The sequence below is a fragment of the Melozone crissalis genome, unplaced genomic scaffold (genome assembly GCF_028551555.1).
Source record: "Melozone crissalis strain CALT ecotype California unplaced genomic scaffold, PUWL_Pcris_2 ptg000042l_1, whole genome shotgun sequence".
NCBI classification, from domain to species: domain Eukaryota; kingdom Metazoa; phylum Chordata; class Aves; order Passeriformes; family Passerellidae; genus Melozone; species Melozone crissalis.
In genome coordinates, this window is record NW_026535820.1 from 38,616,988 (window position 1) to 38,644,378 (window position 27,391).

At 38.1% G+C, this 27,391-nt stretch overlaps 1 protein-coding gene across 3 annotated transcripts; it reads right to left on the reverse strand.

The window, feature by feature from the left end:
- Positions 1 to 993: 993 nt before the first annotated feature.
- On the reverse strand, positions 994 to 26,278 carry VSTM2A (V-set and transmembrane domain containing 2A). Of its 3 annotated transcripts, none has more exons than XM_054284792.1 (5): positions 25,616 to 26,276; positions 22,972 to 23,138; positions 21,997 to 22,047; positions 18,329 to 18,665; positions 994 to 2,482 (listed from the first exon to the last, which is right to left on the reverse strand). In XM_054284792.1, the coding sequence occupies exons 1-5, from the start codon at positions 25,692 to 25,694 to the stop codon at positions 2,394 to 2,396; spliced, it is 723 nt and encodes a 240-aa protein (XP_054140767.1). In that variant the 5' UTR covers positions 25,695 to 26,276; the 3' UTR covers positions 994 to 2,393. The 3 variants fall into 3 exon arrangements, with proteins under 3 accessions (XP_054140767.1, XP_054140769.1, XP_054140770.1); XM_054284794.1 differs by having other exon boundaries at positions 2,390 to 2,604; positions 25,616 to 26,275; XM_054284795.1 differs by lacking the exon at positions 994 to 2,482 and adding an exon at positions 2,621 to 2,742 and having other exon boundaries at positions 25,616 to 26,278.
- Positions 26,279 to 27,391: the final 1,113 nt, after the last annotated feature.

Below are 27,391 nucleotides of genomic sequence, written 5' to 3' on the forward strand. Positions count from 1 at the left end.
CAATACAGTGATGTGACATTAAGCATTTGATTCCAGTGAAGACCAATGGAAACTGAAGTTTCCAAGCTCCAAGCAAGAGATTCTCGCATAATCCAGTCACAGATATCCATTTCAGAAAGAAAATGGAGATTTTTCTCCAGAACCTTCAAAGTTTGGTTCCACAGGTGTGTTCAGAAAGAAAGACTTTTAAAAAGCTCTGACCCTTGACTTTTTCTTTCCTCTTTGTGTCCCCTCTGATCCACAATATTGGCTTTGCTTTGGAACATTTTAATGAGGACAGTTTTTAATTTCTTTGTCAGTAGCCTAATAAACTGTTATAACTATGGAGAAAAACTTTCTAAATATACAACATTTTAAGTGGGTCATAAATTTTACGTTGAAATAAAAGCAATTTTATTTCTACTGATGGTTACACCTTATTTTTTTGTATTATGCTGAACTTCTGCTCTCTTCATTACTGCTAAGACTTGTCTAAAACTGAAGACTGACTACCCCCAGTCAAGCTTATACTACAGAATTTATGGAAAATTAGATCTGCACAAATATGTTACCCTTTTCTGAAGCACTGGGTTAACAAAATATTGATTCTATGCCTTTATTTGTTCTTCATCCTTTGAAAGTAATGGGGAAAGACATCGGACTTACAAGCATTTTGAAATAAAATGTTAGGCCTGTAGACCACAGACTGGTGAGGTTATAAACATACTTTTAAAATTTCTTCTCCAGTACTTACAAAGTGAGGAGAAATCACACAGCTGACCACACTGCAGCTACTTAATGCTGCTATAAATAGATCATAATAAGCATGTGGTGTATGTGATTGTCTGTGCTGATAAATGAAAGGGTGTGAATTTTTCAGCATCAGTGGAAAGACGGGAAAAAGCAAAAAACCTTCCTGATTGCAGCTGCAAATGGTAGCAATTTTTGCTTCCTGCATTAATGAATGTAATTCATGTAACACATATTACATCATTCAACAGCAAAATTCTCACATTCAGTTCACAGACAAAAAGTATTTTAATCAAGAATATCAATGAGTAATGACAATCCACTTTCAGAAAAAGCAAAGAAAGACACTTCTTTGGCCATGTAGAAGGAGCTGTGATGCAAATATATTTTCAGTGTAAGAAATTCACTTTCCTAAAACTCTTTACCAAAGGAACATCCTTAAAGACATGTTCTAGTTTATTTGTCTGTTTTCTGTTTCTAACCTTCCTTTATGTGCAGTATTTGACTGCAAACCTGCATTTTACAGTCTCTAGTGATTGAATCACTTCATCTTCTATAAACATCACAAGTTCAAAGAGCTTTCAGTATCTGAACTTCAACACAACATACAAACTAAAATAATTCATTGTCTAGAGACCGTAACAAATTTTAATGTGCATTTACAGAGTAAACAGAGGGCTGAAGGGGGTCAAACCAGTCAAAGTGAAGATATGCATTACAAAATCCACACATTACTGAATTAAAAACTAAAAAGCGGTGTTTTGTCAAAAAAGGAAATAAAGATGTTTCTTGGTGGCACGACATATAGATAATATTAAAAACTGGCTTGCATGAGGACCAAAGTATGTCTACTCTGAAGTTATATCACACAGACTGTAAGCAATTTACAGAATTTAAGTTGGTTTTGCATATACAGGAGTTGCAAAATTAGAGAAAACACACTGAAATATAGAACGCACACACACAAAAAAAGGGATGTATATATATAAACCTCCACATAGTCATCAGGGGTTGGCCTAAGTTGGTACTTGCCATCACTGAACAAGAAACAAACAGAAAGACAGGAAAAAAACCTCAAAGGGGGGAAAGAATAACATACTGGAAAGCAAAAAGAAAAAAAAACTCAAAAGAAAAATATCCTCATAGGTTTTTCAGAAACAACATCCCCTCATCTGCTGAGCTGCTTAGTAGAATATTCCTACTCCTCATGCAAAAAAAAAAAAAAAAAAGAAAAAAAAGAAAAGGAAAAAAAGACTTTTTGATAAAGTTTGTGTGTACTCTATTTATTTTCAATCACTATAGTTTGTTTCATTATTTGGCCTCTTTTTGCTTCCAGGCTGGAACGGTTCTTTCAGCGTAGGAAACCAAATGTCATCCATGGTTAATTCTGTAATACTGAGGACTCGCAGGCCAACCCCTGAGAAGTCAAGGATGAGGCTTCTCCTTGCCGAAAGAAAAGGAAACTAGGTCTTGCTGTTACAAAACGTTTGATTACATCACACAGTTCTCTTCAAAGAAAATATCAGTGATAAGCCAAAGAAAATAAGATATATCAAGAAAACATGTGGTATCCTCTTCTTTTTTATAATATTTATTTTATTTTATTTTATTTATTTAGTAATTTTGTTTGTACTTCCTGAAGAAGGTGCTCCTTGTGTAGAGATTTAGAGTACATTGGGTGCAGAGTGGTGGTTGGAGGTTAGGGTCAACTTTGCTGTCCGCTCCGTGGATTTTACAGGCGATTTGCTCTTTGCTTTAAGAAGAGAAAGTGATATTGGAAAAAGTCAGCACTTTTAGATTAAAGCAAAGCACCCTTCACAAAGCCACAAACAAGAAGCAGGACAGAAAGTCCATGGCTTGTAGCTATCCTCGCACCTGCGGAAGAAGTTATAAGATATTCGCTCATCTTGCAGATTTCCAATGCTCCTTATAAGGCTGTTTTAAACATATACATTTATTTATTTAATTAGCTCGCCAGGTTGGCTCTGGTGCCCATGAATGTCTTGGCATGCACTGCAAACAACAACACATACAAAGTATTTCAGTCCCAGGGAGGTTTTTTTTTTGCTTTGATTTGCTTCTTTTTTTTTCCTTGTCTTTTTAAACAATGTTACCCAATGAAACCATAAACCAAGTGGAACAAAACCAAACCACCTTCCACCTCAGAGTGTTCTTTACAAAATCATTTCCAGCATCACATCATTGACTGCTAACAAAAAGTCATCCAGTGGCAAAAGAGTGTTTTCTTATAACCGGGGGAGATACAGGCAAATGACTGTGCTATTTACAAGGGAGAAACAGACTGCCAAAAGGTTTGGACTATATATTTTTTGAGAAATTATATTATCCCAGACTTGGTTTTCTTTTTAAAAAGCTATGAAAACAATGGTCTGTATAATTCTTTCTAAACCCACAACTTGAGTATGCTAGCAGAATGAAACCATTCAGGCTAGACTGATTAAACTGAAATGTTCACACACCAAGGGCATGAGTATTTAGTTGTCTTGCATGCCAAGTCTCAGTGCTCGATAAGTCCCTGTATCATTTGGAATTACATTCAGAATTTGCAACTAATTAATTGAGGTCAAAACTATAAATGTAATTTGGTAGCACTGTAAGTAGAAGTTCAGCTTATAACAGGTTGATGCATGATTTTATAAATAGATTTTATATCTGTGTCATGTATTTAAAAAGGATAAATATTATTGATGGTTACAGGCATCAGTCCTATAACAAGGTAACAATGGTGTTATAAGCAATCCATAATGAATGATGGACTTGTAATACACTGCTGTTTTTTTTTTTTTTTAATATATTAATCATGTAGAAGATATTTTTGTAAAGAACTTAATATTAAATTAAATTATGGATTTCATTGCAGCCCCCAAAAGTACTTTTATCATAAAGAACATACACAATGAAAGCAAAAAGAAATCCAGACAAGCGCTCAATTTTTTGAAAGTTTCCAGATGTAACAGTGTTCTATGTATCTGCTAACTATAAGTGAAGCAAGAAGTCTTTCTGTTCCTGTCTTTAGTAATTTTTTTCCTTTTTGAAATGGGGATTAAACTAAACCACAGATTTTAGATAAACACTGCTTGCTTTGCTAAATATGTGGTGTGAGATGTTACATACATAGCCATTTCCATAAAACACCCCTAATCCTCTGTCACATACACAAGAATATCTAAGCAATAGTGATATTTCAATTATACATGTGTGAACTGAATTGCTAAATAAATACTAACTTTTAAATGAAAACTTGTCTCAAAGACGTTGAGAACATTTTTCCAAGAGAAGCCCAAGGGAACTTTGAGCTTAGTTTCTACTGAAACAAGATGTGATTGGGAAGCCCTACTGCACTCTTGCCTGTCCGATAACCTTACTCGTACTACATTGCCGTAGTTTGCTGTGCTTCTCAGGACACTCGTTCTGTATTACAAACAGGCAGATGCACAAGCAAATTTGCTGCAACTTTTTGCTGTGTGCTGTTCTCACACAGATAGTATTTACGATCCTGAACCCAAGAGTTCAATTTCTGGTTTTGGTTTTACTGCAGCATGACTTTGTTTTCTCTCTCTGCAAAAGCTGGCAGTTGACAGATCTTTAAGGCGGCTTTTCTTTCCCTAATAAGGTTAGCAAAACTGAGTTAGAATCTTTGTTAGTGTTTGATCATTTTCTGATGTACTGAATTATTTTTAGTTGCTTTAATCCTTCTTTTTTTTAATTGAACTAAGGAAATATGTCTCAATACAACTTTAAAGAGGTCTTTTGAGATACATTTTGTCTACACAAAACACATATAATGGAACTTCGAAGAAGCTCATGAATGTATTTTAGAAGAGTTTTTATAACAACTAATGATGTTACAATTTGAGAATTTTAAAGCTATGCAGAAAAGAAAAACTATAATGTAAAATAAGTTTAACTTAAAATATGTCACAGTGAGAAAAGCAGCACCATATCTGCAGAACAAATATTCTCTGATTTTTGTTTTCATTTTTCTTTTTTCAATAAAACAATCTATGGAATCCCAAAGTAGGGGTAATATCTAATGCGTACACATAACCTTTTTATTTAAAATGTTAAGTTTCTGAATAAATCATGACATCCCTCCAATTAATTTCACATGTTCTGCATCCATATTCCTCTCTAAAGAGCAAATTTGTTTATTTTGCAGGGGATTTAGACTAGAGTACATGCAGTAGGTGAAAGCTAAAACAATTCTAAACATATTGGAAAAAATATGGGAAATAAAAACTAAAAAAATTCAGTTTCTATGTGAAAAAGGGGCTATTGGGATTATTGGAAAAAAACTGCAACAGACAGCATCTTCTGCAAGGTTTTGAGAACTGGTTATTAGATCTTAATCTGATTTAATAGTTTCTAAAATGCTGTTTAATCCAAGCAGAGAAATTTTCAGTCATATATCAGCCCACACAAAATTTATTTGAAATATACAGTGACACATGTGGCTATTAGGTGTGCTCTCACCTTTTCAGTGATGCATTATGAAATAAAATTTAAGTTTAAGTAAAATACTCAGTTTTCATTTTTCTTTTCCACAGAAGAAGAATTGTATTTTTTCTTTCATGAACCTAAGTATTTGCTTAGATTTTTCAAGAGTCAAAGCTGCAAAGGTAGAACAAGCACATAGCAAAACTGAGAGCAGCTTTTTCATATTTTTTTTTCCTTTTCCTGTTCTGCCATTTTGCTCATATTTTATTATTTTGTTTTTCATCTTGAAAAAACAAAGTGACAAAAATTACTCATAAATTTTCATTTTGAATCAGAATCTGGAGGTCATAGCATGCTTAAATCAGAGGCTCAATTGCACTGAATCCAAATTCAGGCTCCCATGCAGCTGTGTTTTTAGTAGACCATTCTGACTAGGACTTGAATAGAATCACCTGAACTGTGAGCATGTTAATGTAAGTTAAAATCTGTCTGACTGTGGATTTGATAAACTGATTACTCATTATCCCACCATTTCAAGCATTATTTTCTAATTAACATAATGAGAGCTAAAAGAAATTTTATTGCAGGTCAACAACACTGGGTAAAGCTGAGCTGCAATTATGTAATCCTCAAAGATATTCACTCAGAAGAACTGTCATGTAATGTAAGTGTCTATTATTTCTACATTATTAGTTAAACTCCACTTGATGTGTGGGTCAGACATTCTCACCACTCTCACAGTTTCACCTGTCAGCCATGCGGACCCAGTTAAATTCTTCTTGTGATATGTAAATTCCCATTACATGTCTTTTATTTCCCGCTCCTAGCATATATCCAAAAGGGCAAGTGTCCCCAAAATACTTAGCTTTCTCCTGTAAACAAATGTTATACTGCCAAAGGCATGTGATGATGAGTTTTTGTGCAACAGCACGAAAGATTAGTTCATGACATTAAAGTGTTTAAAAATGTGTTTTATTTGAATTTGTTATTTACTTAAATGTTAAGAACACAAAGAAAAAAATAGTGATAAATAATTGTAACCCTAGTGTTTAAAATAAAAAAAGTCTCTGTCACAAATGCTTGTATTTCAAGGCTTGTATTTCTGGTGTAGGAATCCCAGAGCTAAACATCAATATTGCTGTGTTAATGAAATGAATTTTAGAGCATCTAATTATAAAATAAAGCCACCAGAAGTTATAAATTTTTAGCAAAATGCAGCTATCAAAAAGGTAGTTACTCATTCCATGACTGAATGCAAACAGGCATGATCCCTTGCTTTCACTAAGATATAGATCAGACAAAATTTGTGTATGATACATGGGATTTGGGGATGCAAACAGGGATGGCTGAATAATTTTGCCCTTTCATTTTCACAACTGGATTAAACACTGAATTGTGAACAAAGCAGCTGCCTCAGGAACTACAATTTTAGCATCTACTATTTGTAAGAATACCTTACATGGTAAACCACCCTGGGTCTCAGTTTGCATCTGCCAGAATTGAAGTGTAGCAAGTTTGGCATTCCTTGTGCTTTGTAAGGTTTAGGATTTCTCTGGGACGTAATAGCATCCAGCATTCAACAACTGAGCCTCAATAGCTGTCAGAGCCTCTGAAAATTGTCTCCTTACAGTTGTGTGTGCAATGCACAGTGAATTCTCATACAAATAACAGAAGGAATCTGAAAATTCAACAGCATTTCTTTAGTACTTTACTAAACATATAGGTTTAGTTAGGGTATCCTAGAGTTTCCTTAAGTAGTAACCCACTGATCACAACATTACTAACAGTAATGCCTTAGTAGAGTCCTGGCTTTGTGCTGACCAGTACAGGAGAAATACAGCCAGTCACACAAAACTTCATCCCAGATTCTCTGTAGAAATTACATTAGGCCAAAATATCAACACATATATTTCAAAGATATATATTTGGGCTGTGCTAGGTATGACTTAATTTTGTTGTTCTACTGATTTCTGAAATTACAGAGCTGTTGAAAACTTGGAAGCTTCATTTTTCAGGAATTTGTGCTGAGGTTTTCCATCTTTAAATGCCTGATTTTGCAACATTTAGCTTTGCTTTATACTGTTAGATTTGAAATTGAACCCAGTTGAACCCAGACAAAATCATGATTTTGTATTATTTCCAGGAAAAGTAAGTAAAAGTTCATGGGATACCTGCCTTAATTTTACTGGGGACATCAATGAACCATAAGATTACTTAGAGAATATGTGCAGTTCTATTTCAATGAAGACAGGTAAAACCAAGTATGACTGATTTTATTTGAAGTTTTATTTGAATATGTCTCACACAGGTTTTCAATAAATAGATTCTTCCCCTCTGGCCTACCAATTGCTATCATTCTTATTCCTCTGAATTGCATAAATTTCAATGGTGTATATCTGCTCTATAGTGATGGGATAAATATACCCACACTCAGAAAGAAATTTTCTAATCCACAAATGTAAAATCCCCTTTCCTTCTTTGGAGGAATGACTTCTCAACTGTGTTTTAGGGCTCAGTCATCTGTGTTTAATTTTGGGGAACTGAATGACTGAATGAAGATGAGCAGTAAGTATCATTCATATTCAATGGAGACCCTTTTTTTACGCTTTTAATCCATCTTTCTCCCTTGACTGTACATCAATTTGCTTAAAACAATTTGATTTGCTCATCACATACTGCAGAGGGCAAATGAATTTGTCTCACGTACCAGAAGAAATTTACAACAGGTTACATATTGAATTTCCCTGAAGTCTACTCAGACTTTGCATTCAGCATTCAGTAGCTCTGTTTATCTAATATCTATTCCTTTTACGGATGCCCAGAAGAGAAGATGAGAAAGAGAAATGGGATTCTAGATGGATGCTTAATCCTTAGCTTTTACTAGATAAGGCACCCAGAGGTGTTCAGTCTTGTAATGGGGCAGAAAGAAGTTACAGCTTTCCAGCCCTAAACAGAGGAGAGAGTTCTTCCAGAAATCGGCTCCACCATAACTTCTGGAGCCCTTGGTGGGCTAAGGCAGGTCACAGCCTTTACCTTGCTGCCAGCTACACCTCAGGTTATGTTCTATGCAAACTTGAGATGGAAATACTTGGAAGAGAAAAACTAGAGGAGACTTCAAATACTGGTAGCATGTAGGAAAAATAATGCTTGATCTCAGACAGCAGTCCAGAACAAGCCATAGAAAAACTATAAAAGGACAACAGATAGCAGTATGAAAGGAGAAGGAAAGAGGAGTGGGACTTTGAATGACTTCTTCATTTTCACAATGCCAAGATGGACAGAAGTAGAATTAAGGGTAAATTGGTGTGAAATAAACTGGAATTTTACATTCAGATTACTTTCTACATAATTCCTGACATTAACTCCTACCTAGAGAAATATTTAATTCTTGTCAGTTTTGCCTTTCTACTAGAACATGTCTGAGAGTCATCATTCCCTGTTTAATTCCTAAAAACGTGCTCTTGTTCATACCTAATTTTTAAACCTCATGAGTAGACCCAGGCTTCTTAATTGGGCCATCATGCACTATGAAGAAGCTAAGAGAATCTCTAATGTCTTTCTCAAAGATGAAAATGACATCACCAAAATTATTCAACCCTGTCACCCTTTTGCCTTGAATAGACAGGAGGGAGGTGTAAGATCCTTAAACATATAATTAAAATGGGCAGTACATCAGCATTTATAGATGTTTGTACTTTTCTGATGAAAATAGCTAAAAGTGACTGTTGAGTTTGAACACAGCTTTTCAGAAAGATTAAATGGATACTTGACTTAGCCAATTTCCCCACCCTTCCTGACTTTTTCAGGAGAATGACATTCTGCCTACAGTCACAAATGTCCAAGTATCAGCCATTTGTAGCAGACATCCTATTTCTCTTCCATTCTTTAGCTGGTGTTTGGACTTGCAAAGTTTTAAAATCTTTTCACGTGTGTAAGTAAAACATTGACTTCAGCTGTTTCTATTTCAGTGAAAGAGTACTTTTTGGGAAAGCGTTGCTGAAAGAGATGTTTGCATATAGTCTGTGAAATATCAGTGTTAATTATTTAAATAAAACTTGTGCGAGAAGCAGTCCAGGAAACAATGACTATTGCACTATTTCAAAGCTGAGGGGGAGGGTTGCAAGCTTAACCAAATGCAATTGATAATTGTTATTGTTTCAGAACAACTGGCAGTAGTTTTTTTGACTGCTCTTATCAGCACTAGGCACTTTTCCATCTCATTCTTCTCTTTCATCCTATCTCTCAAAGCCACGAACAAAAAATATCTTAGACCTTTTCTTAAGTGTGACAGAAAATATATAAACTAGTGCATTTGTATTTATCTGTACTAAATGGCTGATTCTAAAGCAAATGCAGTTTTTTCTGACTGTTCTGTGGTAACTCATCCTCATACTTTGATATCATTACTATACTTTCATATCATTATGCCCTCTACTGAATGAAGGTGGAATTTAGGTTGTTAACAAAAATGCTTGAATTGGCTCATTTTTTTAGTAGCCAGCTTGTGCTGTTGCAGATAAATATGCCTCCAACACAAACTGCTCAGCATTTTTGTAATGTGCATATAAATTTGTGTATATTTGATATATACCACATTTAATTAAACAGTAAATGGAGCCATTCTTAAAAGATACCATAAAGTTACAACAGGACATTTATTTGAAGAAAAAGAGAATTGCACTTGTCCTTCTGCCCCTTTGCTTTTTGTATCTCATTAATTTTCTCATCTATTGGAAAAAAACTTTAAGTGGGCGATACTTAATATTACACTATCATCTTCAACAGCACTGTCATGAAAAACATATGCAAAGAAGGTATTATAACACAGACAGAATAAAAATTCTGATTTTTTGTCAATATTTCAATTTGTGACATGCAGTTCCCCTTTTCTCATTTTTCATACCTAACACTTAGGCTTATGTTTGACATTGCGTCAACCCGGTCTCCTTCTGTTTATATCATTTATATAAGAACTATTTTCATGAAATTCAGCTATATTTCCACTGGATGAGTGCATTTTCCTCTGTCTATTCCTAGATAGCAAGTGTTTTGAGGCAGGGACCATTCCTCTGATCCTTTGTTTGCCTGGTGAATAATGCAGTTGTTACAGAGATTAGAGCAATGACTAACAGAAGGTGCCTCTGTCTTAGAGCTATGACTCACAAGTTTTTAATGGGTTTAGCTGGAGCAGTTTAAGATGATAGTGCCTCCATCTCTCTGCCTCCCCCTCTTATGGAAATTAAATCCCCAATAGTAAAAGTGATACAAGCAAACCCCATGTCATCTCTTCACCTATCTCAGTTTAAGAGCCCTGTTTTAGTTTATCAGCTGTCATTGATGCATTTATGACAATATAAAGGCTTGACACTGTGAACTAGGAAAGCTGAGCAGTGGACACCTATTTCCTCCTACCATCCAGATTTGATGGAGCAAGACAAATACTTTGTCTGGTAACATTTCAAACTGCTAGAGCTAAATCAGTGTTCACAATCCAAAGCCTTCACCTTTGGTATTTCTGTTTTGCAAATAGAAAAAAAAAAAAAAAAAAGGCAAAATAAAATTATTAAAAAATCACCCCTACAACCACAATACACTAGTTGGAAATTGTGGACTGTGAGAATGAAGCTCAAAGTATTTGGCCAAATACATCTGAGATATGGGATCATCAATCATAACCATGAAATATCATTAATCAATAAGCAAAGACTCTTCAGGTAAAAGATGGTCACTGAATAGTAAGTATTGAATGTGTGGTAATAATTCAGTAAAGTATAAAATAAGTAATTGACCTGTTATTTTGTCAGCATTTCAGACAGGCACAAACCTATGTAGTCATATTATCTAACATTATAATTCTACTAAAGGGCCATGCACCCTCTGAATGTACAGCTCCCTGTGAGACCTACTGCTAGTTCTTGGCTTCATGATTGATTTATTGTTGCTCCTTGACAAAATATCTTGTCTTTTCCACTTTTTCTTTCAGTGGCATAGAATGAACTGGAGATGGATACACCGTCTTCTGTAGCCTTGCTGAAATCATTTTTATAATCCTTATTGCCCCGTGGCTGTGATTTGGTGGCCAAAATCCTCAGTCAGTGTCACAGGAAACAACAGAAGTTGAGGTAATAACAACAGTAAAAATAGGAATGTCAGCAGAAGTAGCATCCAGATTTTTTTCTTTGCATTTTTGTTGATTGATGAACACACAGATTGAATGTTTGAAGCACTGTAAATGGGGCTGTGCAAATAACTTTCACATTTTTATTCACAGAAAATTAGGCAGCTTTTTTCCAAGACAGTAGCATTCGTGAGTAGGTGGGGGATCAAACTTCAGTGAGATGGATCTGACTAGAACACCCACACACAGACAAGATAACAATTTGCACTGCCAAAAAGTACAGTGGCAACTTCCTTATGATAGAGTAAATTGGAGTTTGGAGTATCTTCTCAAGGAAGGCAGCAAGATCATTAGGTTCTCTTCAAATACCATCCAGCTTTATCATCAACAAAGAAGACTTGATTACTACTCTAGCATAAATATAGTAACCTTCTCTGGAATATCTTTGAAGCTTTTAAATGATTGAATAAAATAACAAAATCTCTCTCTAGAGAATAAGAAGATGCTGATACTGTTGAGCTTTCTAGCTAGTCTAGGCCAAGGTTTCAAAGAGAAACACTAGAAAAAAGTTATCAAAGGTAAGAAAAAGCACACAGAAAAAACTGAAGAAACCAAACCCACCATCAAGAACCCCCTCTCTCCCTGAATCTGCCAGCTGAAAAGAGCAGTTTTCAGGTGTTTTTCTTCCCTTCATTTAGTTCCCAGAAACCTTTACTGTTCTAAACTTTATCAGGTGGCACAAGCAGAACAAAGCATCAATTCTTCTTGTGATTCACTTTCACGAGTAGAGGAGGATTCATCTTCATCCTGATCCTTTAGCCAAGTTTTTTGCTATTTTAGATGAAAGACATCCTTTAGACTTCAGCAGAGTTGTATCCATTCCAGCCAGCAGATAATTGCACCCATTCTTTTCCATTTTATGTGATGCAAGGAATTTTCATAATGAAGTAGGACACCATAGAAGGGACACTTCCTGCTTCTCATCGGAACCAAATTAAAATATCCTCTGCTTTGCTGTATATCTGTCATGTAACAAATGGGTTGTGTTCTGAAGCAAGGAAATCCCATCAGTTATTTCAAGAGCAGGCCCTGTCACATATGCTACAATCTCTGATGACCCAGTGCAATCTGTCTGATTGTGAAGCAATGAAAAGCAATTTGAGTGAACTGACAAACAAATCAACATAGCTTCTCCCCCACCCTTTTTCTTCCTCTTCTTCATTTATTTTCTTCTCTTTGTTTACTGAATGTGTTCCCACCTGCAATATTTCTAGTAGTATTTACCAAAGAAAGTTGTATCAGCATGTAGAACAGAACTACTGTGATTCTGCTACTCTGGGACCTCTTGAGTGGTCTTTCGCCAGATCTTTGTATGTGAATTTTGTTCTAAACATGAGGTTGGTCTGAAAGGTTTATTTTAAGCCCTAAAAGAAAAGAAGATCTATGATAAGGTGGATATGTAGCAATGACAGTCAGTGAAACACACTGGTAATGTTACTAAAAGAATAGGAAAGATCTCAGTACGTGTGCATTATATAAACGACAATGTAGATGGGTAAAGGGCAAAATTATTTTCTTAGACTTTGTACATTTAGTTTCGTGTCTGTTCTCGCTTCATGAACAGTTTCATAAGAAAAAAAATAACTAATGCAGCATCCAAATACCATCATTTTTACAGAAATATGAGTTACAGTGATGCTGTCATATATTTAACAACAAATCCCAAATATTGCCTCAAGAAATTTCAGAAAACCATTATTTTCTCTTGTGATTCATTATTAGTGTTTAAACATGGGCGTAACTAAGGTTGAAAATAATATCTCTGATTTCAGAAAAAATATGTTTGTAGTGAAGCATACCCAAATACTCAGTCTGGTATGGGCATGTGGGATTGCACAACAGCTCAAACTTGTAAAAAAGGAAAACGAACAAGTACTGCCTGGTGATTGCTCTCTCTTCTTAATTCCCAAACCTGTGTTTTTATAAGAGGGATAGAAATGAATAGAAATTTACAGTGGTATACTATCAGTGATTGGCAAAGGCAATGAGGGATGGCTACAAAAAGCTGATCATTTTGTGCTTGTGACAGGAGTTAGAACAGCAGATACAACATGAAGAGTTTGTTTCTGGGTCTAGGTGAACTAAGCTCTAGGAACAGGATTTTAGGTACTTTTATGCATTTTGTTCTATCTGTAAGTACACATATAAGAAATTAAGAGGTGAGGTTTTTAAAAGAAACATAAGGCATTATTGAGTTGATTTTGCATTGGAAATTCTGGCCTTATAAAAAACAAAGGGTGAAGGGTTAGCTGCTCTAAAGGTGTTGCTTTGTCAATTAATTCATTCAGAGCACATTAGCACTTCTCAAAAGATGTTTACAATTTCAAGGTCAAGAGCTAACCAGTTATTAGGTCTACATCAACTAACATGGTTTGAATTAATTCCATTATTATTAGAAGCTAAAAGAAGTAGAGCAGCATCTTTTCATGAAGAGGGAATCAAAGTGTATATTTCAAGTACAAAGAGAGGTTGCAGTGTATACAGGTGTAAATTGGAATAATATTTTTGCAAGCATTTCTGAGAACAGCTGAATAAGGTTCAGAACAAGAAGGACAAAACCGTATTGGGATTTTCATTTCATGAAGTCCAAAGAAAACTGGGACATGACATTTTGCTCTGCCACAATCACAGTAATGGTTGGTGCCTCCCAGACTTATGGGTACTCAGTTTCTAAAACAGTAACTATGTAAACCAAAGATTCTTTTAGGGAAGAAAGCAGTAATGGTGGCTGTCACATTGGTGGAGGCTAGAGCAGACACTTTGTTCCTTTGCTTTGAAAGGAGATGGAACATAAATTAAAAAGAATAAAAAAAAACCCAACAAGGAAACTGGATTATATCCTAAAAGATTCCAAACTGGATATAAAATTAGTTCTTAAAACAGGTTGATGACAAGCGTTTCCTAGATTCTCCAGATAAAAATGGAGACAGGAAGTAATGTCCTCAGTTTATTAGGATGAACAGACTGAAGAAAAAAAAATTATACTCTTTTTTTTGCATTCATGCCTGACAATAAGCTTCTCAGTGTGATTTAAGATGCCAAGAATCCAGGTCATTCTGCCTAGGTAAGTATCACCTTCTCCTTTGAGTTACTTTTTAAGTCATTCATTGGAACTCTGCCATCATCACAGGAAGTTTTGGCATGTAGATAGCTTAACAGATGAATTTGTTACTTCATGAAAGAACAAGAAGTTGCTAGAAATGTGCAGAGTCTGTATATAAGCAGGCAGAAAATTGACCTAATTGTCACTTCTTCATTTGTAATTCTCTGAGACTGATCTTCTTGAGTCTGAAAAGCAACTAATGGCTTTGAGTGCTTTAACAGAGCATTGGCAGAACAGGAAGAGCTTGGGGGATATACTCATCCTCAGCACAAAAAATTCTTCAGCTGGTTTTGTTGCTATAAATGTTGAGTGATTTGAATACAGACAGCAGCATTAGTTTGGATTTGTATCCATGAAACAACGACACTTGCTGAAGCTTGGAGATTATTTAGCTTCCTTTCACCTGAATTCATTTTAGCTCTTGGGCCCCATTTAATTCCTTAGAATTGCAAAGCTTTGTCATAACTCTGTGCTTTTACCTTTGGACTAAGATAGATTGTTAAGAATAATTCAAGAAAAAATATGTCTGTCACTCCACCTGCACAGGACATTTTTTGGATGTATGCAGATTACTCTGTCAAATTACTCAGATTCCTATTAAGCTGTGATGGGTTACTTCGTTTGCTGCAGCCCATAATTATGAAACGAAAGGGTCAAGCTGTGTTAGTTTTGACTTCTGCTTTCCTGACTTTTTTGAATTTGTGATAATTATTTAGTGCTTCTTAGTATATTATATGGAGACTCTGAGGGAGATGTTCTCATTAGCTATTTCTTCCTGTATTGAATCTCCATTATGCTTACAGTAATAAATAAATATTTTTTTTACACTCACATAATATATTTCAGAGCAGTGCAAAATAGTGAATGGGCCTTGTAGCACTTTAGTTTGTCAACTGTGGCTATATAGCTCCCTGAAAGTTATCACTGATATTCTTAATTTTGAACAGAGTAAGAGAATAGCAGAAATAACTGTTCATTTGGGAAGTGCTGATGATTTAAAATTGTGGTGATTGTAAAATGTTTTTACAGAGCTACCTATTAAATATCTATTGTTAAGAAATAAAAAAAATTCCTGCAGTGTACTTCAGGATAGAAAAAGTCAAGTAGAGTGCTATCTACCTTTTAAAAATCATTTTTAGGGACAAAATAGTCATATAATCAGAGTCAATTTTTCATATATTAGTAGCCGAGTTTTTCAGCAGTAGCTGAATACAGAAGTCCCAATAATTGCACAGTGTCATGTTTCCCACTGTTGTAAATGCATTTCACGCATGGCAGTAAAATGTATTGCTTGCCTATAACTACATACCAGCTCTTTATACTGGGGAATATTTGATATAGTTACCTAGGGTTAGTAGTACTTTTCTCTTCAAGCAGTAGTGCTGAAGTCAATGCTTTACTCAACATGAACAAACATCACAACCTGTACATCTTTCAAGTACAAATATGTACTTAACTATGATACATTTGTATTCAAATGTGTTTCAAAGTTCTAGGCTGGATGAATACATTGCTTACATATAATGTAATCACACAGCAGTCTTGTGCAGGCATAAATATGGTTAGCATGATGTTAAAGAGGAGAAGACTCTGATAAAGTGAGGAGGCTGTGTTGATTCTGTATCATAAAAAGATAGACTATTAACATCTATGAAACCTCATTTCTGCTTTATTTGAGGTCTCACAACTGACATATCCCCTCCCTGAGCTGAAGTTGCTCCTCCAAGTTAGATAAACTCCCCATTTCCTTGTGCTCCTGGGGGTATTCCTATTACTGTAGAACAACTGTAAAATGGAATGAAAATCCAAATCTCACCACAACTGGAAGAGCCAGGCCAAGGTATTCAAGTAAAGGAAAACAAATCTTGGTTCTCAACAGTTTAACTGATGTTTAAAATCTGATGTCAAAAATATTCCAAATAATTTGTGTAGCAAGTGACCTTTAAATTGAAATTAGGCATATGAGTGATTCCTGGTACACTTTTATTTCTTCAGTAGATAAGCTACACCTGTGATGAATGTAGCATTTGTCTGTGCTTTGTCATAAAAAATGAACTAATAAACTAAATTATATTTTATCTGTTCAATTTTTAAACTATTTTTGATTGTGATTGTCTGTACTTGATCTGCATTAATCTTTGCTCAAGTAAAAAATTAAAGATTTTTGTTTTCCTCTAACAGGGACCTTTCCACGTAATAACATATAAGATCTCAAATAAAAAATGTCCAGTAATCAGTCAAGACATTGCTTGGACTAAGGACATAATACTATAAAGTAAATTATATATCCAAAATGATTTAGTGGATTAGCTGTTTTGTGCACACTTCAGCTGCAATGCAGTATAGTCTGTTGCTACATATTTCATAAATCTCTGACTATTTTAATTAATTTCACATAAGATGGAATAGAAAGTAGAGCTTTCCCTTTATGGAAAAGTCTGCTGCTTTGAAGTGTAGGAGTCCAATAGAAAATAAGAAGTGTATACGTTTATCTGAAAGGAAAGCCATGGTAGAATGGTGGTTTTAAATCAAGTGAAATATTTATTTTCTTCTAAGAGCTTAGATATTTTTGGAAGAGCTTAAAAATGAAAGTGGCTCCATTTGAGGGAAAGAAAACTGAATGTAACTTACATAAATTTTAAAAAGTGTATAAAGTGGTAAAATATTGATAGTATAAGCATCAACTTTTTTAACAGCAATAAGAATTTTTGTATGAATAATCATATTGTTCCAATTTGTAAAGAAATGCATTTTCCTCATAAGAAAGTCTTTCTAACTTTTCTTGCCTGTAACTTTGAAGTAATTTCACAATAGGTGTGCTGTGAAATTTTTTGTATTCCATTTTTGATTTAACAACATGCTAGCAGAAAAATGATGCATCAGAGTTAATTAGCTTCCATTACATATTTTCATCTATGCTGTGATTTTATGCCTTTCATTGGCTCTCAGTTTAAATAGAAGTAACTCAGAAACCTTTAAACTTGCAGTTTGTTTTCCAGAGGATATTTAATAATTTAAAACATCTGAGTTTTTTATCTTGTCCATTTCTCTATTGCCATCATATAGAACTGCATCTCCTGTATATGTACTTTTGCATTGCTGTGAATTTTACGGTATCAATGTAGAAAATTAAAACTTATATTGATTATAGGTTATGTATGCAGTGGTGATCAAAATCTCCCCAACAAAATGTACAGAATGTTAATTTCTACATGACAGACAATGGAGGCACTTACATTTAAATCCTTAATTCAAAGCCAATGATCAAGCACTTGAAGATGACAAACACACACTCTCTGATACACTCATGGTCTTTCTAAAGCCCACACAACAATGAAACTATCTGGTGTCTCTATAGTCTGCTTAGATTTACAAGTCAAGTTCCTTGAGAAAATAGGATTGTCAGTGAAAGTAGATTAATTTTAACAAGTATTGAAGATATAAGTTAGGTGACTGGTGTAAAATAACTTAGGAAGAAACACATCTGGATGAGTGTTTTATTTAATTTATCATGCACAACATCTTATAATGAGATGAATCATTCACTGACATGCCTCTGTCTCTCCACACACACTACAGGGAAAACTAAGCTTTGATTTGAGAGCTAGCCTTAGGTGGGTAAAACTGGTAGAGATAAAATCCACATATAGAAGTTTAAGGCTTTTTGCTTCTTCTGCTCAGAAACTTATTCTTCAGCTTTTAGGAAGTAAAGTGATAGCAGGAAGAATAGAACCAGAGATAAGGAGGAACAAATGAGCACCACACTCTTCCTAGTCACAATTCCTGGTTACCTTGTTGATTTAGCCTCCTTTTACATGCTGGTAAGCAATCAAATGAAAGCTCAAAATGCTTTACCATACCTGATTGTGGACTTTGTTTGGGGATTTTGGCTGCTGCTTCGGGGCTGGAGGTGGCACGTACACGCTGATTGGCAGAATTGTGGATGCTACTTGGGACAGCTGCTGAGATGTTTTTACGAGGTTTCATGTCTTGCAACCACATTGGGGATGCCTCAAAGGCTTGCATTCGCCGAGAGTGGCTGTTAGCATTGACTTTGAGAAACGCCTGGGCCTTGTATTCCTGAAGGTCTCCATAGTTGGCATCGGTCACCCTGCACTCATACAAGCCTTCATCCTTTTTCCTCACTTTTGAAATCTGCAGCTTGTGGGAGATGTCGTTCCCTTGTACTTTCACTGTCTGCAAATTTTTCAGGAAAAAAAAAAAACAGAGAAAAAAACATTGTCATGAATTCTTCTTTCTTAGGAAAAACTCTATGGGCATAGCACCAATTTACTCAATGGTGTGATTGTGCTTACTGCAGGGAAGTTACATCAAGGATGAGTATGGCTAACTGCATCTGTGAGGATGCTTGACATCTTTGTTCCAAATCTGCTTAGATAGTTTGCTCTGAAATTTCATTAGAGCCTCAGAAAAAAAAAGCCCAAACTACCATGTGTATTCCAATTAATTGCTTAAGATCACGGACATTCTTAATGAGCTTTCTTATGTAAACCTATTACCCATGTAGTTTATTGGCTAAATCTTTCCAGTTAGCTTTATTGAATAATTCAGTTTCTAAACTAGTGTATTAACAATTTTGTTGTAGATGAAGATTTAAACCATGTAAATAACTTTTTTATTAGATTAGCTTGTACTCTTCACTATATTGAAACTATATTTTACATTCAGTTTGTCTCCTTTAAGTGTGTATAAATTTTTGGTATTTTTTTCTGTTAATGATAACAAGACGTATTGTGTCAGGTTGTTTCTTTTGTCTTGTTTATCTGTGTACTTATTAGAAGCACATGTTAAATGCTGCCAGCTAAAAAAAGGCTCCTGATTTATTTTTAATTAGTTCTAATATCTGAGGGCAACATAACATATTTTTATTTCTGATAATTAAAACACACATGAGTAAATTATACATCCCGAAATGTGTGACAGGTATTAAGATATATTGGGAAAAGTTAACACAGATTTCTTTCTGTATGCTCATCACTTCAGAGAATTTATATTTAATTAATTTTCAATTATTCTCTATCTGAATTAATATCTTTTGCCCCACAGGAAGGCAGTCAAAAGGTATTCCACGGGATATAAATCTTCAGCTTTGAAGAACTCCTGAACCTGGTTTACTTCCACCGTTGCATAAACATGGATGCAAAGGTTGCTTTGAGTCATATCAGTGACAGCCAATAAGGAGACACCGTGATGAATACATGATGGATCACAAAAATAGAGAACCACCAGATAGAAGCTAGACACATGTTATTGGGGACTGTACAATAAATTGCTTCTGACAGCTTGGCCTACTGTGGTAACTAGTGTTGGCAAGGCACCTATTATGCCTCCTTGATAAATTGAAGAGCAATACTCGTGAATATGTCATTGCTTTAAGGCACTGGATGGACTTTATAGCTGTTGTATTGTACCCAGCTCTGAATTTATACTTGGCAAACTGAGTTGAAAGTATAGATTACGTACTTACAGGCCTAATGTATGCAATATTAATTGCACAGAAAGTGCTGGATAGTTATTTAAATCATATTCAGTAACAATATATATCTCTACTGAACAGTTCATGTTCAGCAAAAGGATTAAAGAAGATTCATATGAGTGGAAAGAGAATTGGTAGGTCATATTGTGACTTCATTTGTTCCTATGCAGGAGCCTGAAAATGAACAGTGCTGCATAGCCCTGGTTAAAAACAGAATTGTTTTTGACTTTTGCATTTGAAATTTAGAAATTCTTGCAGGCAACACATGCATGTTTTCAGTTTGTGATGCTTTCTCATTTAGAACAGATAGAAATCGTGTATTTCGGCACACATCTATAATTTTAAAATATATTTATTCAATGTATTTTAGTTTTCTCTTCATTATGATAATTTACATTAGTACCAATGCAGCTGTGTATGCCTTTAAAACAAAAAAGGCTACACTGTAAAATGTAGATAAAAAGTAGATTTAGACATCTACTAATGTTGACTGTTTTTATTACAAATATAAAAAAAATGTTTTATGCAAGCTTGTAGGAGCACCATAAATACCTTGTCATGAATTAATATTATACATAATGAAAGAGATTTGTAACTTCAAAGATGAGACAAGCTTTATAGTCTATCTTGTGTCTCAGTTCTTATGGATTACTTCAGGGATTTCAAATGAGCCAGTATTGATAAGGAATGAATTATCTGCTAGCCCTATGTCTAGTAGAAAGTATCCAAGGACCATATGAGAGCCTTATTTGTAAGACAGTCTACAAATGCAACTGAAGATATGGTCCCTGACACAAATCGTTTCTAGTCAATGGTGAGAAGTATCACAGAAAATTTAAGTTTGGCTAGAATATGTATTGTATTGAACACAGCAAACCTGAGCCCTCATTTATAAATGCCCTTCAGCTATACTTAGGTGTACTTTGACCTGATGTAATTATCTGGTTTGTTATTTGTAGGCATCAAAAAACAGCTGAGTAAAGGATTTGTCAGAAATTATTCCCCTTTATTTGTTGCTGTTTTAAGCTTTGCTGGTACTTAAAGCCTTGTCTGCAGCTAAAAAACACTTCCAAAGCGATTATACCAGAGAAAGGGAAAACCCCTCTGGGCTCAAAGGGAATATTCATGCTGCAGTATCTGCTTAATATCTCTGTCTTTCCACTGCAGTGAGCACCACACCATCATCCCACCACCACACATTTCTTGGGATGCTGAGGGAGGAGGACCTGACCTATTCTGAGGTCAGGAGCAGCCTTCTGGCTGGGCCTGACTCAGGACACAAGTCGGCTGTGGAAGGCATCCTCTCCCTGCAGGGAGCAGCAGCAGGGGGAATAGAGCAACGCTGCTTTATAATTCTGTTGAGATAAGATTCTGGTTTAATCTCCAAGCACCAGACTGGTGACTGGTGTCAGAATCTCACTTTCATAAAACTGAGTCTCTGTGGCAAAGAGTTGAGATTGCTCCCAATGGGGAGGTTTTGTCCAAAGCCTTTCTGAGCTCTCTTTCTGCCAGTGGGTATGGACGTGACAAAACACCCATCTCAGCAGTCGCACACCCCACTAAAGGAAAGTGCAGTTTCATGGACAAATTTCAGCCTTAAAACCAACTTTGGAGGTCTGCTAAGGAAGACTCAGCAGTTGCCCAGGGCAAATGAGAACAAGAAAGGCAAGGATAGGTGCAGGCTGAATTTTTCACAGGTACAAACAGGGTCTGCCAATGGACTTTGCCTCGACCGTGCTGGTCAATGCCTCCACATCCAGGGGTGTGGGGGCTGCACGGGGAAAGGCTTTCCTAACACCCTCTGCCAGGACTGTCAAGGAAGTAGTCACAGAATTATAAAATCAACTATTTAGGTTGGAAAAGACCTCTAAGACCATTGAGTCCAACCGCTGAGCCGCGGGCTGCCAGCCACCCGCAGTCTGCAGTGGGATGGGGAGGAGATGCGGGGCAGGAACAGCACCCCAGGAGGCCCTCACTGGGGAAGGGACCCTCGGCCGGCGGGGACTGCCCGCGCCCTGCGGCGACACTTACGCTGATCTTCGTGCCGTCGTTGTCCAGGTCCCGCTCGGGCAGGAACTCCATCTGCAAGGAAAGGAGCGCCGCCGTGGGTCTCCGGCCCTCGCCCCGCTCCCCGCTCCCCGCTCCCGCCCCGCCGCGGAGCCCGTGGAGCGGCGCGCCGCGCCTGCCACCTGCGGGCCGCGCCGGGCAGAGACAGGGAACAGCCGGGGACAGCCGGGGACAGACGGGAACAGCCGGGAACAGTCGGGGACCCCGGGGACGGCCGGCACGGACGGCGGAGGGACGCGGACCCGCGGACCCTCCGCCCTTCCCGCCTCGCATGGGCGTCTTTTGCCGCCCCTGGTGAGGAGACAGCAGCGGCCATAGGAGCGTCGCCTCATGGCAGTGTGAATGGACATGGCGCATCCTGTCCCTCTCAGAAGGATGAAATCACGCTGTTGACTGATTTTGGGTTTTAAATTCTTTAAGGGCATTGGTAACCCCCTGCCTCCCCAGCCCCCTCCTGCGTGTGCCCTCCTGTGGCAACTGCTTACAGAGTTAGGGCTGCCAACTCCACTGCGCTAGCTGGAAATTGGAAGGCACGTGCAGGATCTTGCTACATGGGAAATATAAAATTCTCAGGAGGAGCAGTCTTTGAACAGCTGCTTTCCGAGGGAAAATGAAAATAATAATAATAATAATAATAATAATAATAATAATAATAATAATGAAAGGGGGGACTTTGGAAAACCTATATGGTTTTGTAAACAGCCCTAGCTGCATCGTGGAAGTGACAGACACCAAAGGCACCAACCCCTGTGGAGGGCATTTTTCTCTGCAGATTCCTGCTCTGTTATTTCATAGTCAAAATTAAGTCCCTAGAGAAATGCAGTACCTCCCTCTGCTCCTTCCCTCTGCTCTTCCCTTCTTTCCTTCTCCCCTTTCCTCCCCATCCTTTCTGTAGCATTCTCCAGATGGTTTTAGGACCCCATGGCAGAGGATGAGTACCTGAGTTCCTGTCACCTCAGCTCCAGCCTCTTGGTCCTCAGCTGCCCGCAGAAACCACCACTGGATTTCAAGGTACACCGAAGTAGAGCCACTTTGGAAAGCACAAGACATCTCCACATTCTGCCCTTCAGTGGCCGTGACATTTCGGGGAAACTCTGTGAATTTTGCTGTAAAACAAATGCATAACATTTTGCTACCTTCTAGTCATTTATGCTCTGCTTCTTGTGCTGTGTTTTTTTTCTTATTGTTTTCTTCCACACACCCCCCCTTTTAAATTCTCTGTTTTCTTTTCTTATTCCCACTCTTTTCATTTTTTACCTCTTGAGTGTGCCACACATTATCTCCCCCAGTTTTTCTCACACCCGGGTATGTTTTTCCTCTCTTATGCACAAATCCACCTTCTTTACACTCTCAATTCTTCTCATGGGAAATGCTATAGATCCCCCTGCTTGCTCCCATGAGCTGGTGAAGTTTCACATAATTAGGTCCAAATACCCTTGGGCAGAATGCAGTATTTCATCAGACTCACTGAGGGATTTTGTACAAGACCACTTTAGGAGAGGAAAAAAATCAACCTGATTTATTGTATTTTGTAGGGCTGAGCTGTAGACCTGTAAATTGTTAAACATTCCACAGCTAGCTGAAGCAGCTGTTGGCACAGGTACCTCTGGGTACTCTTCTGAGTAAGTGTTACAATCACTCCTCAAATGTCCTTTTTAAAGGCCTTACCTGACTTAGCTACTCAGATTCTGAGAACCTCTGCTTGCATAATCAGACCAAAAGTGAATTCACCTTCTGTTTCTCAGTCCCAGCAGACACTTTCTAGAACTAACCTTCATTTTGTATCCCAGTCCTTCAACAGGATCTGCTCATTTCAGTTTACCACTGCTAGGTATGAAAGCTAATGCTGATAGACATTGTCTAAGCCATCAGTAATTCTTTAAGTCTCAGTCTCTAACTTCCTTCTCATCATTCCTATCACTCACTTTAAAACTGTGCAACATAATGAATCATGATAGTCAAGTGAGGGGGACTGAAGACAAACAATCTAATAAATAAATGCGGTGTTTCAAGAGGAGGAAAAATTGGAAAGACTCTTCAATGTCGTTTTCTGTTATGAATTGCTACAGATTGACTAGGGCACATTATGATCTGAAGGAAATGTGATGCATAAGAAATATTGCTCATTGTCTCCTCCCCTCTTCCCCTCTCTATATACAATCTTCCTAGCCAACCTGGAATTGGTGGGATATTTTGGTAACCAGTATTACTTCTCTTTGCCCTTACATCTGTGCCTGGCAACAAATACTTTCAAAGCTGCTAGCTTTATATTCCACGGTGCCCCTTTTTCAGACCCCCACCCCCCACCAGCCAGCCATTGCTAGTCACCGACTTAAACTGCCAAAAGGACCGTGCATTTTGTGTGTTCGGTGCTAGTAAGTTTGTTCTGGGGTTTCTTTTCCGTTTGCTCCTTCTCTCCCCTCCTGGTCAGTACGCGTGAGCGGCGTGGGGACACGGAGGGGAACGCTGCCGGCATCCCCGCGGTGGCACCGCCAAGCGATGCTGCGGGGAGCTGCGGGCAGGGGAGGGAGGGCAGCCGGGGCAGCAGCGGCGGGCAGGGGCGGTGGGAAGGGGCAGCAGGAGCAGGACAGGGCAGGGGCAGCGGGCAGGGGCGGTAGGAGAGGGCAGAAGGAAGGGAGCAGGAGGAGGCAGTGGAAGCGGGCAGCGGGCAGGGGGGGTGGGAGGGGGCAGCAGGAGCAGGACCGGGCAGCGGGCAGCGGGCAGGGGCGGTAGGAGGGGGCAGCAGGAGCAGGACCGGGCAGGGGCGGTGGGAAGGGGCAGCAGGCTGGGAGCTGGACCCGGCGGGGACAGCGGCAGCGGGCGCGATCTGTCCGTGGTGCTGACGGCGGCGCCGCAGCCTCGGGGTCCCGAACGACCGGCTCCTGCAGCGCCGGGGCTGCTTGGAATGCAAGGCGCGCCTTTCGGCGGAGAGGGAGGGAGGCGACGGGGGTGGGGGAGGTATTCAAAGAAGTCGATTTTGTGTTTTTCTCCTTTTTTTTTTTTTTTTTTTGGTGGGGGGAGAGTGGTAGAAGTGCACATAGTCACGGAATAGGAATGAAGGTCTGGCTGTGAGGATTGCAGGGTAATAAGAGAGGAAAGGGAAAGCAGCACGGAAGGACACTGCAATATTTTAAGAGAAGCAGTAGGTTTAGCCAGCCGGTACTTGGTCTGAATGCAATAATTATGCATGCACGGGTAGGTGTTTATTGTATGCAAACATGCCTCTGTAACAACATGCACAACTCAAACACATGCATGCCCATTCCCCAGCACCCCTTCACTCTTCTGCAAGGTGCCTGCTATGTCCCTCTTTGCATTTGGGTAAAGGAAGCCTTTTCTATTTCTACTTTGGGGGAACTTCTCACTTCTTTTCCTATTTACAGGCAATCTTGTCTGTACAAACTAAATGTAAACCTGATGCTTGCTGTTCTCATCTCTTACACATTTTTGTTGTTTTTCTTCTTTTCCCCTTTCTTCCTTACCCCCCCCACCCCACCCCCCCCCCCCCCCCCCCCAGCCTGTTTTCAGTCTGTTTTAGCATAGAAAACCAGACGCACGCATATTTGAGAATAAATGATCTTACCTTGGGTAGAAAGTCCTTGTTGAATATACATAACTGAAAAGAAAATGAATCCAATATAAGCTAGAAAGATCCCCATCATTCCAAGATGAAGAAGTCACATCAGGGACAAAAAAAAGAAAGCCAAAGGTGTCCTCAGAAAAGAAAGAACTGATATATAAGTGTATATAGGTATTTCAAATATCTGAACAGAAAGAAATGTGCAATGTTACAAAAAGGCTCTGTATTGTAGACCTGGCTGCGACACTGGCAGCATTCTGCTGCTCAGTGGAGTCTTTTTCTTTGAGAAGAGCGAGTATTGCAATACAGCGTGGTTCAGATGAGCTGTCTCAGGCGCTGTGTTGCTTGAAGTCCAGATACAGACTAAAAAAAACACAAACCGTTGAAAAGTGGGTATCAGCTGCCTTCTGTGCCTTTTTTCAGCTACCTGGCAGTTTCGTCCAACGTCAGCTCTTGCTGCTCAGGATGGCGTGATGACTGCCCTCCCTACACACTGATCCAGCTTGGGAAGAGAGGAGTAGGGGAGAGAAAAGGAGGGGGGCGGGGGGGGGGGGGGGGGGAAGAGAAGTCTACTGTGCTTGTATTGCTACAACTTTTCCTTCTAATGGCTGTAATAATGCCTTTAACCCTTCCCTCTCCCTCCTCATACTCTACACCTCTACCTGTCTAACTTCTACTGCCTCTGATGCTGGGCTAAATCTGCAGGGGTTTTGGTGGGTTTGCTTTTTTGTTTGTTTCTTTGGGGTTTTGGTTGGGGGGGGGGGTGTTTCAATAGTGTACTGCTTATGACAGAGGGAGCTTTTATTGTACCGATGTAATCTTCAGTCTTTCATCCCAAAACACTCAGTGGCTAAGAGGCAATGCAGTGGTTTGATTTTTGGTGAGTTAAGCTGTTTCTGTTTTCTTCTTTTTCTTTCCCTCTTACAGGATCTGAGGGGGAAATAGTAGCTCAGTAATCCTGTCGCACTTGCTATTGCCTGCTCCAAATAACTATGCTTCTAGCATCTTACATTAAAATGACTTCATTTTGTCTTCAAAGGCAGATAAAGAGGATGATACTTAGAGTGTGCTTAGGTTGCTTTATACACATTTCTACAGAAAATATTTAACTAAATAAAAATGGATTTTCATATCTTACTGACATTAATGCATATATTTATGTGCACCAGAGAAGGTGTTTACAGTATATTAAAGAATTCTTCCTCCTGCAGCGAATCTTTTCTTCCTTGTTCCTGTTTCCTGCCTATGTATATTAATAATGTTCAGATGAGACTAACCTTGACTGTGTTAGGTATTCAAAACACCCTGAAACATATCTGCACTGAGAGAAGTTCTCTGGCTGAAATCACCCTGCTGCTTGCAGTAAGAAGCCATCTAGAAAGTGCTTGTTGCACTAAGCAATCACCAAATACCTTCTGATGGCTGAGACAGAGATTAAATAGAAACTGAAAAGAGCACCTGATAATCACTCAGCCAAATAGCTGAACTTAACTGCTAATCACAAATCACAAACTAAAAAAAGCTACAAGATGGTACCAAATTAAGAAAATTTTATCTGCACTGGCAGTATGTTTTTCTGGAACAGGACAGGTTCTGTCATTCCTGGCAATGGGAGTGCAGCAGTTGCACAATGGCACAAAATTCAACTTTCACCTTACTCACTGCACTAGCCAAATCATTGCATGCATACAAAACATCTGACATAGCTGCAGAGATCTCTCTCACAGGACTAATGGTATCTGATTGGAGAAAAATCTTTTTGTCTAAATTTTAGCTTTT

Coding starts and splice junctions, on each gene's coding strand:
- VSTM2A (XM_054284792.1), bottom strand. CDS start 25,694: ATGATGGGGATCTTTCTAGCTTATATTGGATTCATTTTCTTTTCAGTT. Junction 23,139..25,615: donor ACAAGGACTTTCTACCCAAG/GTAAGATCATTT, acceptor TTTGTTTTACAG/CAAAATTCACAGAGTTTCCC. Junction 18,666..21,996: donor ACGACGGCACGAAGATCAGC/GTAAGTGTCGCC, acceptor AAAAATTTGCAG/ACAGTGAAAGTACAAGGGAA.